General features: G+C 42.1%; 2 protein-coding genes across 2 annotated transcripts; both read right to left on the bottom strand.

The window, feature by feature from the left end:
• Positions 1–1,363: 1,363 nt before the first annotated feature.
• On the bottom strand, positions 1,364–3,434 carry LOC142204360 (olfactory receptor 10A3-like). Its single transcript, XM_075275674.1, has 3 exons — positions 3,427–3,434; positions 2,564–2,624; positions 1,364–2,326 (listed from the first exon to the last, which is right to left on the bottom strand). The coding sequence occupies exons 1-3, from the start codon at positions 3,432–3,434 to the stop codon at positions 1,364–1,366; spliced, it is 1,032 nt and encodes a 343-aa protein (XP_075131775.1).
• A 6,302-nt stretch (positions 3,435–9,736) lies between these two features.
• Positions 9,737–10,666, bottom strand: LOC142204359 (olfactory receptor 10A3-like). The gene has a single exon (XM_075275673.1). It carries the CDS (start codon positions 10,664–10,666, stop codon positions 9,737–9,739), a length of 930 nt encoding a protein of 309 aa, XP_075131774.1.
• Positions 10,667–12,937: the final 2,271 nt, after the last annotated feature.

Raw genomic sequence — 12,937 nt, 5'->3', positions numbered from 1 at the left:
AAAATCATCTCCTTGAACGAAGAAGTCCACACTTCCATGCAGGTTTCTCCTCCATGCCGCATGGTGACCATGCTGTCCTTAGCTTCTGGGGGGATGGTAACAGGCACAAGTGCACACAGGAAAACTCCAGCTGCATCAGGTCTTGAGTCTTGTCCATGCTTTAACAATAGGAACAAAAGGAAAGAAAATACTTCACAGGGTCTTCCATTCGATTTATAGCTGCTAATTCATAGTGCTAGTTTGCTTGGTTAGAGGATTCTTGAAGATCCAGACAAAAAGAGTGAAAAGGAAGATAAAGGTTGCTCTCAGCTTGGAGCACTGTATCGAGGCAGCCACTCAATGTGACGCCATCTTGGAAAAATATAAGTAGTAGTGTTTTCCCCATGACACATCTAGTAAGCCTCCTTGAGACTAATGCTGCTTGGAGTGCCTATGACGGTAGATACTGGAATGTCATTGAAGACATAAGTCTTCTGATAGTCTTTACTGAAGAAGATGGGGGTAATCAAACAGCTTCCGGATACTGAAGGTACAGTTCTTAGCAGTTTCCCACTGGAGCTGAGCTGCTAGATGCTACTTACCAGTTGGCAGTCTGTGTCTCCCTACTCGGGGGTGCAATGCCTTAGCTATATATCCAAATGGTTTGCCCTGTCTGAGTTGAGTCTACAAGCAGAGATGTGGTTGTGAGATCCATATAACTGTACCCTCTAAGACCTATCTTGCACACACAAAATGAGCAGGGATTAATCCCATCTCCTGAACTCAGAACTAAACTAAGACTGTTCTTGAGCTGGCCTATACCAATTGTGGATTGGCTACGGGAATTTGGTGGCTAGGCCTTCCACCAGTAGCCTTTGCTGTGAGATCCGTATAACTTTACCCTCACAGACCTATCTTGCACACACAAAATGAGCAGGGATTAACCCCATCTCCTGAACTCAGAACTAAACTAAGACTGTTCTTGAGCTGGCCTGTACTAAATGTGGATTGGCTACGGGAATTTGGTGGCTAGGTCTTCCCCCGGTAGCCTTTGCTGTATTTCCTGGCCTATACTAGCCTAAGCAGGGCTCTGTCTTACTCTTCCTCCCCACATTACTTCCTCCTTCCTTAGGTAAGACCAACCCTGTCTCTGAACCTTCCCTAATCAGAGTTCCCAAGTCAAGGTCGTACCAGGTTCTCTGATTCAACAGACTGTTCCATTAAAGGTGCAGTAGCATGCTAAACATATATACAAAGGTAATGCTGTATACACAGGCACATGTATTCTATCACTTTCATAATATTTCATTTGGACACTAAAATAAGTCATATAAACAGGAGAATTATAATTATGTTAATCTTATTTCTAATCTACTTTAATCGCCTATTTTTTTTTATTTCTCCAGCTAAAAATCTTCTCCATGACGGCTCTCATTTCCTTGTTCCTCAAGCAGTAGATGATGGGATTGAACAAGGGCGTGACTACAATGTACAAAAATGAAATAAGTTTATTTATAGGCAAGGTGTAGCCATTAGCTGGAATCATATAGATAACGTTCAGTGTCCCAAAGTACATGGTGACCACGGCGAGGTGGGAGCTACAGGTGGAGAAGGTTTTCTTCCTTCCCGTGGAAGAAGAGATGCCAAGAATTGTTATAAAGACACAGATGTAGCTTACAATAACTAGAATAAAAGGTATACCCATTATAGGAACAGCCACGATCAGGATCTCCAACTGTAACGTAAACTTGTAAGTACAGGAAAGCTCCACAAAAGGAACAAGGTCACAGAAGAAATGATCAATCACAAAGGAGCCGCAGAACTCAAGCTGACAAAGTATATTAAGCGTGATCTGGGTCAGGACGAAGCCAAAAACCCAACAATAGATGACCAAGAGACGTTGAAGTCTGGTGTTCATGATGGTGTTGTAGTGAAGAGGGTTACAGATGGCCAAGTAGCGGTCATAAGCCATGACGGTGAGTAGGTGACATTCAGCACAACCTATGGCACAATACAAGTAAGTCTGGGTTATACATTCTATAACGGAGATGGTGGCTCCTTCTAACCAGACAACATGAAGCATTTTAGGAATAATCACTGTCAAGAACATGGATTCAACAAATGATAGCTGCTGGAGGAAGAAGTACATGGGAGAATGGAGCTGGGACTTGATGGACACCAACACCATGACCATCGCATTTATCATGAGTGTGATGATGTAAACTATCAGGATAGCAAAGAACAAAGCGGTGGCCTTATAGCCCGTAACATCCGGGAACCCCAATATTAAGAACTTGGTGACCAATGACTGGTTGCCTTCATTCATTGCCAGATGTTCTGTACAATTCTAGGAAACCCCAAAATGTTTATTATTAAAGTTACCTTAGGACTTTGTTTTTAGATCTGATATTAGAACAATGTCCGATGCCTCCGATGATGAATTTATGAATTTCTGTAAATTCCTTCCATCCTAATAATTGCAGAGTATATAGTAGCTAATCCATCCGTGACAACATGCAGATCAGTCATCTTCATTATGTGGCATTAGATTTAGTAGTTAGTAATAATTTGCTGTGATAAATACTGGTTTTCTCTGTGCAAAATCAAAAATAATGATAGGAGTCTGCCGAAGAAGAATCCAAAAACTGCAACAAAGGAAAGAAAAAAATATCAACAGCTGAATACATAGGGTAAATTTCGTGTAACATTTTTGAAAATGTGAATAATTTAAAAAATTGCCTTAGGGTAAGTTCACACGGAGATTTTTGGTCAGGATTTTTGGTCAAAATCCTGATCAAAAAGATGTCTCCCATTGAAATCAATGGGAGCCATTCACGAGTGGTGAGCGAGGTGCTCATTCTTCAGGCTGAGTCGTCTCACGATTCGGCCTGAAGACACCCCCTCCTCCACACTAGGCCCATTCATCGGGCCTAATCCAGAGAAGAGTGCGTGGCTGGATGCCGGTGAAGTGCATCGGCTTTCAGTTGGCATCAGGTTCCAGACAAAAATTGGCGTGTGAACTTAATCAGTTTCCAATGCATAAAACCATGACTACAGGAAACTGTCATGGTGTTGGACCATGATGTCCTTATTGTAAGCACTTTATCTTCTCATACATGTAGTGCTCCATACCTGTCCGCAATGAAGTAATCACGGCTGTATTTTTATCAAGTTCCAAACCATTACAAGTTCCTCCATCCATATGGCAATAGATAGAGAACATTTTCAAAACTCGGAGAAATTTTTGATTGTTGATATTTCCAAACAATGTCTAACTTTTAATGGTCTCCAAATTTAATTTCCCATAGAATGAATTCAATACAATGTGTGATAACACCAGGTTGGGTTAAGAACAGTTGTAACACACATATCTGGAAATTTGAAGACAAGTTGACAAATAAAGGACTACATATAGGTGCTAGTGAAGGTTCTTTTTAGGTTACTTACCCATTCATGGGGCAATAGTTTGGATTTATTGTCCTCGGTTGAAACTAGAAACCCAACCTCGGTTGAGCAAATTTCGCGATCGGGATCGGCTGGAAAATGATCAAAAATCAGATTTTAAAAATGATCTTGAAATCTCAACATCGGCTGAACCCTAGTCATCAGTTCTCCTTCAAAGCTGACCAACTGGAAAAGAAAGAGTTAAAACAATAGACTAACAAGTCCAGGTGCAGGTCCATAAGGAGTGGTATTTTTTAGTTCTTTAATTTCCGGAGGACACAGCTTGGGGGGAAACGCGACCCTCAGATAACTTTTATCCCACACTCACTTGTAGTAGTGTATGCCTGACGAGGCAGAGAACTTGTGCAGCATAACAGGCCATTCATGTGAAGTGCACAGTATGGGGCTGCTTATATCTTGCAGTCGGCTCTCTGGGGACATGTATTCCTTTAGAGACCCCAGTGTATACCTACTAAGTATAAAACATTTATTGAGAGCTCATTATCTCTGAGAATTGTAATTGTCCCTTGTGGTGTAATATAGAATTGTTATTTCAGGAAGAAAGTAACAATACATGTGTTAGGGGCAATCAGCCCTGGATATGTTGCCGTAGTCCTAATTAATCAATATATGAGTATTGGTGACATCACAGCAATTGCTCGAAGAACACACAGTCAGACACACAAGTATCGTGATCAGGATGTTCCAGTTTATTACATATTACTTAGGTTTTATAGAGAAATAATCATTGTATGCTAATTTAGGCATAACAAACTGCATCATATAGAAATATGAATTATCATTGGTCAAAGTACAAAATGGGAGTTTACAAACTATGAATACGTGTATAAACAATACATGAGCTAACACATGGTTGTCCGTGTCATCCATTTTAGTGTGTAGCACAGTGTGACGAAATGGATGCCATGACCTTCCAGGTTTCATGCTAGTGGATGGCAGACAAAACAAGAGATTAGAACTGACTTCATAGCTTGTGAACTTTATGCGTCTTGATAAGGCCATCACGTGTTGTGATGTACAAATATGGTAACTTACATTCGCCAGCATGTAGTACGGAGGGGCAGTGAATAACTGGTTTTAACTCGATATATTCTAATACGCACAAAGACACAAAGATCGGCACATTTAGTCAAACTATAAGCCTCAGGGTTACTGGGGAAGCCTCTTATCTGTTACTTCTGGCTATACACTCAGGGTTAGTGGTCAGCTTATTTTTCTCTACGGGACAGGAACTACGACAATGGAGGCATCGAAAAAAAAATCGGAAAAAGGAATTTGCAGCTGAAATCAGGTGACCAATTTAGACGAATTGTGAATTTAACATTCGATTAATTTGGGACTGTGAACTATGTGACTGTGAGACAGGGATAGATGTACAGGCAGGGTTAGCTAGGGATTACCTTTATTTAGGGGGCACTTTGGGGCTCTATCTGGTCGGGATCCCTGTCACCTTGTGATATGTGCGAGCTGACTTTTTTCCATAGGAATTCATTGACCAGCGTTGATTGGCCGAATGCCATACAGAGTACAGCTTTCGGCCAATCAACACTGGTTCTGCCAGAGGAGGCGGAGTCTAACATCAGTTCACAGCAGTTTCCATTGTGGTCTGATCTCAGATGTAGCAGTGCTGACACAGCTCTGCTACACAGAGAAGCAGCAGAGCTCAGCACACAGAGATGTAGCGGTGCTGAGTGTGCGTTGAATCCTGCTGCACAATCAGCTCTGCTGCATCTCAGGTGTAGCAGAGCTCAACGTACACTCAGATCTCTGATGTACCAGTGCTGGCCGTGCGCTGAGCTCGGTTGCATCTCTGGAGTAGTCGAGCAAAGCGCACGGCCAGCACTGCTTCGGCTCTGATGTAGCAGTGCTGGCCGTGCGCTGAGCTCGGTTGCATCTCTGGAGTAGTCGAGCTCAGCGCACGGCCAGCACTGCTTCGGCTCTGATGTAGCAGTGCTGGCCGTGCGCTGAGCTCGGTTGCATCTCTGGAGTAGCCGAGTTGAGCGCACGGCCAGCACTGATTCATCTCCGATGTAGCAGTGCTGGCCGTGCACTGAGCTCGGTTGCATCTCTGGAGTAGTCGAGCTCAGCATACGGCCAGCACTGCTTCAGCTCTGATGTAGCAGTGCTGGCCGTGTGCTGAGCTCGGTTGCATCTCTGGAGTAGCCGAGCTCAGTGCACGGCCAGCACTGCTTCATCTCCAATGTAGCAGTGCTGGCCGTGCGCTGAGCTCGGTTGCATCTCTGGAGTAGCTGAGCTCAGCGCACGGCCAGCACTGCTTCATCTCCGATGTAGCAGTGCTGGCTGTGCGCTGAGCTTGGTTGCATCTCCGGAGTAGCTGAGCTGAGCGCACGGCCAGCACTGCTTCGGCTCCGATGACTGTACCTAAAATGGACGCTGGTTTTTATAGGGCTGCTGATTGGCTGCACACTTGGCATTGTGGGTGATCCCATATCACCAGAGTTTCCTGCCCTTTGTCCTAACATGTGCAGCGGCCATTTTAGGAAAAACATGTGATTCGATACATCAGTACGTGAGGAAAAACGTCTTCTTGGCAAATTGAAGATTTCCTGAAATTCAGATTTCCACTTCGTCAGCTTCAATTTACTCACCTCTATCTATGATAATAAGAGTCAGGATGAGATGAACTCCTGGACACTCCATGAACACTAGTCAATATTAGTGATGGGGAAACCTCATAAGATTATTTCTTTGAATATTCGTCAGGTTTATCTCTCAGGTTCGCTTTGGGTCAAACATGCCTGGCACAAACTGTAAGTGTCATTATTACACTCTGGGACCTCAAACCCAGAGACCCCATGGAAGCCCAGGGAAGATGTAGCAACACTCCCCTGGAATCCCTCCTCTGCACCTCCAATGTCCTCTTCTAGCCTTATGTTTAAGCATCAGGACATTGGTGTGCCGCACATGACCACTGAGGCCCAATCACAGGTCTCAGCAGCCCTTTGAGGTGCCAGGAGATTGGAGGAATACAATGAGGGCAGTCAGGAGGGATTGTAGGAGACGTGAGGCAAGGGGAGTAGGAGTTATCTTATGCTTCTACACCTTTCCTGGGACTCCACCTCAGCATAAAATAGTGGTGACAAATACCAAAGGCTTTGGGTTCAGGTCAAGCCCAAAGCTTTTGGAAAATTTGCATAGTGTCCAGTTATAAAGCAGGTTTTCTATGGTACATAGTACATAGACATTACAGTGTAAGCAAAATGTAAGGGCACACAGTATACAGCTGCAATGAATGCCCCACAAAACCTATATGATGTCCCATTGGGTAGACATGTTTGTTCTTCTACACTATAATATAGTAATATGAGAATCCTTACATGACTCGTAGACACCTGAAACTGGACATTGTCCTGCTACAGAAAACCCACTGTATTCTTAATGGCTTTTACATGTAACATATTGTGATGTCCAAGGATTTTAATATTATGGGTCAGAAGGGGTACTATTTCTCCTTAGGGAGACATTGCCTTGGCAAGCTACTTTGTGGTATGTAGAGCCTTACAGACCATACCAACTATACTAAGAATTCTGGGAAAGGAAAACAAGATGGAAACAAGAAAACTCACTCTAGTGCCACCTTTTGAAAGGTTGATTCCTATAGATCAATGCCTGCTATCTAAGAAACATAGTAACATTGATTGCAGTTAAAAAGAAGACCCATACCGTCTGACCTATGTCTATGACCTCTCATCTTCCCAAACCAGTAACCTACTTCACACTGAGATGCAATAGCCAAAAAACAACTGTCTTGGTTTGTATCTCTTCATTTTGGAAGAGATGTTCTGGTTTGGCATTAATCCCACTTGACCCATTGTGGCATTTTTCAATTTTTGACTCCCTACATTCCAAACCTATTTTTCCATTCACTGAGCCATACGAGGACTCGATGTTTGCAAGACAAATTGTTTTTCATAATGGCACCATTTATTATTCTGTACAATGTACTGGGAAGATGGAAAAAAATCCAGAATGGGGTGGAATTGGAGAAAAAATGCATTTATGCAACCTTCTTGCAGGCTTCTTTTTTATGACATTCATTGTGCATCCAAAAAGACCTGTCCCCTGTATTCTATGTTTTGCTACAATTCTGGGGATACCAAATGTATTTATTTATTTATTTTTGCCATATTGCCATATTCTGACACCCATGCATGCATAGGGCAACTTTTTGGCGGGGCCAGGCATACTTTTTAGTTGATACCATTCGAGGGATTGTCTATTGCTTTGGTCGCTTTTTATTCAAAATTTTATCAGACGGAAAATAATGGTGGTCTGACACTTTTGATTTTTTTGTTTCCCACTACGGCAATCAAAGTTTGGAAAAAATATTTTTATAAGTTTTTAGACTGGGTGTTTTTGGACACAGGGATACCTCATGTGTATGTGGTTCACACTAAATTTTCTAGTTTTATATGTATTCTAGGGAAGGGGGGGGGACTTAAATTTTTAATTCTATTTAAGTTTTTTATATTATTTTTATTTATTTTTTTATACTTTATTTCTTAGACCCCCAGGGGTCTACAACTGTGATTGTTATGAAAGGCTGCATAAAGTAGGATAGCTAGAATATAGTTAGCATTCTCATCTGGTCAAAGAGTCCAGTGCCCGATATACTAAAGATGGACAAACCTCAGGTACGCTAACATTGTTACCAATGAGGCCCAATCCCAGGCCTTGGGGCTATCCGAGATGTAAAAAGATAATAAACATTGATACTCACCTTCCTTCGCCTCTACACAGCTCCCTCCCTATTAGAGTAAGTTCAGATAGAGTATTTTGGACCAGAATCTGAGGCGGAGGCAGCCGTGCCAGCCGTGGCACCTAGCTACCTTCATAGCTCTTGTTGTTTTAGAATTTTGCGACAAATTAGATTTTCTTTTTCCAGGCATGTTTAAAATTGGCAAACTGCCAATTTGTATTAAAGGGGTTTTCCCGTCTAGTGTGTCAGCACTGCCTGGAGCAGATCAGTTAATATGAAAATGCTTGTATATAATGGACTGAGGGTTAGCTGAGTGTTTATATAGAGAGATAATAGACCTGGCTTTGTCGGCAAACTCCAATTAGCTGAGAGAGTCCTTCTGCCAAGAGCAGTGTAATATAGTATGTGAACATAAATACATAATGTTTATCATGAGTTAATCAAGGTTACAAACTATCTATGTGCCGAATTTCATCCAAATCTATTCAGCCATTTTGGCGTGATCGAGTAACAAACATCCAAACACACAAAGATACAAACTTTCACATTTACAATATTAGTAGGATACATTGCCTTCAAAATTATTCTGTAAATCGGATTTAAGTGTCATAAAGATTAATTGTTTGTATTTCAATTAAAGTCAAAGCTGGTTTGGGGTCTCAGAAATCAATCTCAATCTCAAACCCATTTAATGGAAACCTACTTAAGAAGGACATTTGATAGTGATTTGTATAGAGGCAGAACTATGTTCTTGTGATGAGAATCTAGACCTCTTTTGATGCATCCCAAGATTTTATTTGCCTTGGCAGCAGCTGCCTGACACTGATCACTAAAGATAAGCTTACTGTCCACCACAATCTCCAAGTCTCTCTCACTGTCGATCTTACCCAGTAATTTACTATTAAGTACATAGTGATACATTTTATTTCTTTGACCAAATTGCATAACCTTATATTTGTCTTCATTAAAACTTCATTTGCCACAGTGAAGATTACACAAGTAAGCCTTCTAATGGGATAAAATAATAATGTGTACACTACTCCATTATGGAATTTCTTGACATTTCAGTTTTTGCTTCTCGTTCTATGGAGCTTGGAAGCCAAAACAAAAAGTTTGCTGAAAAAAAAATAACGCAAACAATTTTCAAATGAAAGTCAATGTGGTGATAAATTTTGCCAATGAAGCCGTACCAGACCTTGTCTTTGCAACAGACGGAGTTTTTTGGTCTGGAAACTGAGGCGGAGGCCACTTCAGGTTCCGGACCAAAAGCCGGGTAGCCGCGACTGAAAGCTGGTGCATTGCATTGGCATCCAGCCACGCACTCTGCTCTGGATTAGGCCCAATGAATGGGCCTAGTCGGGAGGAGGGAGTGTCTTCAGGCCGAATCGCGAGGCAAAACGGTCTGAAGAATGAGCATCTTGCTCCTTTTTTCCAGGAGCCGGAAGAAACGGCTCCCGGAAAAAAAGAACTGAGCGGCTCTCTTACATGGAATTCAATTTCAATTTCAAATTCAATTTTTATACTAAAATGTTTCAATTCTCTTCTAATTTCATTTCTAATCAACTTTTTTGCTTATTTTTTACCAAATAATTTCACCAGGACGGCTCTCATTTCTTGGTTCCTTAAGCAATATATTACCGGGTTGAACAGGGGAGTGACTACAATATACAAAAATGCCATTGATTTGTGTACGGGCAGAGTGTAGCCATTAGCTGGGACCATGTAGATCGCGTTGAGCGTCCCAAAGTACATGATGACCACAATGAGGTGGGAGCTGCAGGTGGAGAAGGTTTTCTTCCATCCCGTAGTCGAGGAGATGCCAAAAATCGTCCTAAAGACGCAGATATAGCTGATAATAACTAGCATAAAAGGTATCGCCAAGATAGGGAAAGACACGACCAGGATCTCCAGCTGTAACTCAGCCTTGTAGGTGCAGGTAAGTTCAACGAAAGGAACAAGGTCACAGAAGAAATGATCAATCACATTGGGGCCACAGAAGTGAAGTTGACAAAGAAATTGAAGAGTTATCTGGGGTAGGAGAAAACTTAAAATCCAACTATAGATGACCAAGAGACGCTGAAATCTCGTGTTCATGATGGTGTGGTATTGAAGAGGGTTACAAATAGCCAAGTAGCGGTCATAAGCCATGACGGTGAGGATGTAGCATTCTGTGCATGCCATGGCACCATACATGTAAAACTGGGTTAAACATCCACCCACAGAGATGGTGGCTCCTTCTAACCAGACAACTTGAAGCATCTTAGGAACAATCACAGTCAAGAATGAGGACTCAACGAATGATAACTGCTGGAGGAAGAAGTACATGGGAGAATGGAGCTGGGACTTGATGGACACCAACACCATGACCATCGCATTTATCATGAGCGTTAGGATGTAAGCCATCAGGATGAACATAAACAAAGCGGTGGCCTTGTATCCCCTAACATCTGGGAACCCCAATATTATGAACTCGGTGATAAATGACTGGTTGTCGTTATTCATGGTATGACAGATAGTATCTGGTTACGGAGCCCTAAGATTCTTATGTCTAGGACTTTCTTTATAGATGTGATATAACAATGGCCGATGTCTCCGCTGATGTATCTATGTATTCCTGTAAACGTCTTCTGTCCTAGTAGCTGCGGAAAACAAAGTGTTTGATATGTGAATGACAACAGTAATGTCAAGTAGCAAAATGTCTAGAAGCAGAAAGAGCGTAAGTATTGCATATAATCCGAGAAAAACAACCTTGTAACTACCGTCCCGTAAATTTGACAAATTCAGCAGGTAAAATATTTGACATTACTCTAAGAGACGAACTACAATTGAATATAATAATATAAGATATTTATTGGCAACTCATCGAATCACTAATAACCCGTATGGAATCTTGAGGAACAGGCTGTGTCTTTAACTATTTGGCTCCTACACAGCTATCCTTGTTCACACTTGCACCTTGTGCCCGTCCGTCGTGAAGTTGCCTTAAGATCAGAAAAACAGATTGGGAACGGTTTGCAAACGGTCTGCTTAAAAACCCATTCACTTCAATGGGTTTTTAAAAGAATCTGCAGGTGTCCGTTTGCAGCCTCTCCGCCGTGAGAGACGCCTACAAGTGAAAGAATTGGTTAAGAGGGAGCAAAGAGTCATTAAAAATGGGCTAAGGCTAAAATCAGCAGTGGAGTTCACAAGGATCTTTGTTAGGCTCAATTCTGTATAGATTCTTTATTAATGACTAGGGTTGAGTGATCGGGATCGGAAAAGATCGGATTCCGATCGCGATTTCACGATCACGATCGGAATTCCGATACCGATTTTTTTAGCCAGGATCAAGGTCTCACATTAGTTCCCACCATGCATGGCTACTGGCCAATCACTGTGGGAAAAGCTAACATTAGGGTTGAGCAATCGGGATTGGAAAAAATCGGATTCCGATCAGAGATCGAGCAAATTTCACGATCGGGATCGGCTGGAAATTGATCAAAAATCGGATTTCAAAAACAGTCCTGAAATCTCAAGATTCATGACCTTCTGGATGGGGTATGAAGTAATGCGTCAGCTTTGCCGATCGTAGAAAAACCTGAGCTTGATGGGAAATATTACTCAAAGAGAACATGACGGTCAGGATTAATGTTGATACATGTAAAGTAATTCAGAAACAGCCGTCCTCACCTTGAATCTAATCCATAAAAAAGTTGCAGTACCTAATGCCAGGAGCTGAAAAGCAAATAAGATTTAGGTGTATGTACAAAAGATAGAAGAATCCGAGGTCTCGGTGTAATGGAATTAAAGTAATGTTCACAATGAATTAAACTATTTTTGTTCCCATTTGCCTCCTCCACCTTAGAGTCGTCTCTTACCATGAAATATATGTTGCAGTTTATTACTTTCCCGGGCTCCTTCACTCCTTACAAGTTTGGGCTCAGCCTCCTGACTCTTTACCATACAATCCTTATCAGTTTTCCTTCTAATCTGGCAGGCTGGAAAGGAGCGTCCCGTTACAAGTATCAGTGTCTGCAGACGGGCAGATTTTGTAGCTCTTTAGTATCCAGATTGCACAGGTTTGAAGGAGAAATGATGGTTGTATGACCGTATGCTAGAGCCAGCTGTAATAAAGCTTGTATTAGGATCTGGAGAAATCGTGCAGCATAACAGGCCATTCATGAGAAATGCAGATTACGGGGCACATTCAGCTTCCTGAGCTTTTTATGTCTTGCAGTCGGCTATCTGGGGACGTTTATTCATATGCTGGATCAATATAATAGAGATCTGTGGATAGTACGCAGGAGACAGGGTTGCGTCATCTCTGAGAATTGTAATGGTCCCTCATAACATTATATTAAATTGTTATTTCAGTAAGAGAAAAAAAAAATAATACATGAAATATTATTAACCTTTACTTATCTTTTTATATTATATATACACCACAGTCAAGTTACAGTACTATGGCCAACGCCTACTGTTAGTTTGGGCCAGGGCCTCCGCTAGAGTTTGCAGAGGTTCCGGTTTTCCCATGGCCAGCACTTCCCAGTCAGGGAGATCAGCAGCAGACCTGAGGCTATTTAGGCCTCATTCTGGTCCTGGCCCACTGCTGGTTATTCATTACTTCACGGTATCAGCTCCCTAGTGTTGCCTCTCCTGCTCCTCTTCTGCCTCCTGCCTTCTGTCCCTGCTCTTGGATTCCCTGGATTGTTTGACCTGGCTTGGCTTACAGACCTCTCCTCCGTCATCATGATTTGGCACCTTCCTGAACTCCTGTGTATGACCTTTGGCTTC

This window comes from Leptodactylus fuscus, chromosome 5 (assembly GCF_031893055.1).
Source record: "Leptodactylus fuscus isolate aLepFus1 chromosome 5, aLepFus1.hap2, whole genome shotgun sequence".
NCBI classification, from domain to species: Eukaryota; Metazoa; Chordata; class Amphibia; order Anura; family Leptodactylidae; genus Leptodactylus; species Leptodactylus fuscus.
This window is presented reverse-complemented; position numbering and strand designations above follow the sequence as displayed.

Bases quoted from the DNA above. Each gene is read 5' to 3' on its own strand.
- LOC142204359 (XM_075275673.1), bottom strand. From the start codon at position 10,666: ATGAATAACGACAACCAGTCATTTATCACCGAGTTCATAATATTGGGG.
- LOC142204360 (XM_075275674.1), bottom strand. The intron at 2,327-2,563 runs GTATTTATCACA...GGGGTTTCCTAG, and splicing joins ATTTTGCACAGAGAAAACCA to AATTGTACAGAACATCTGGC.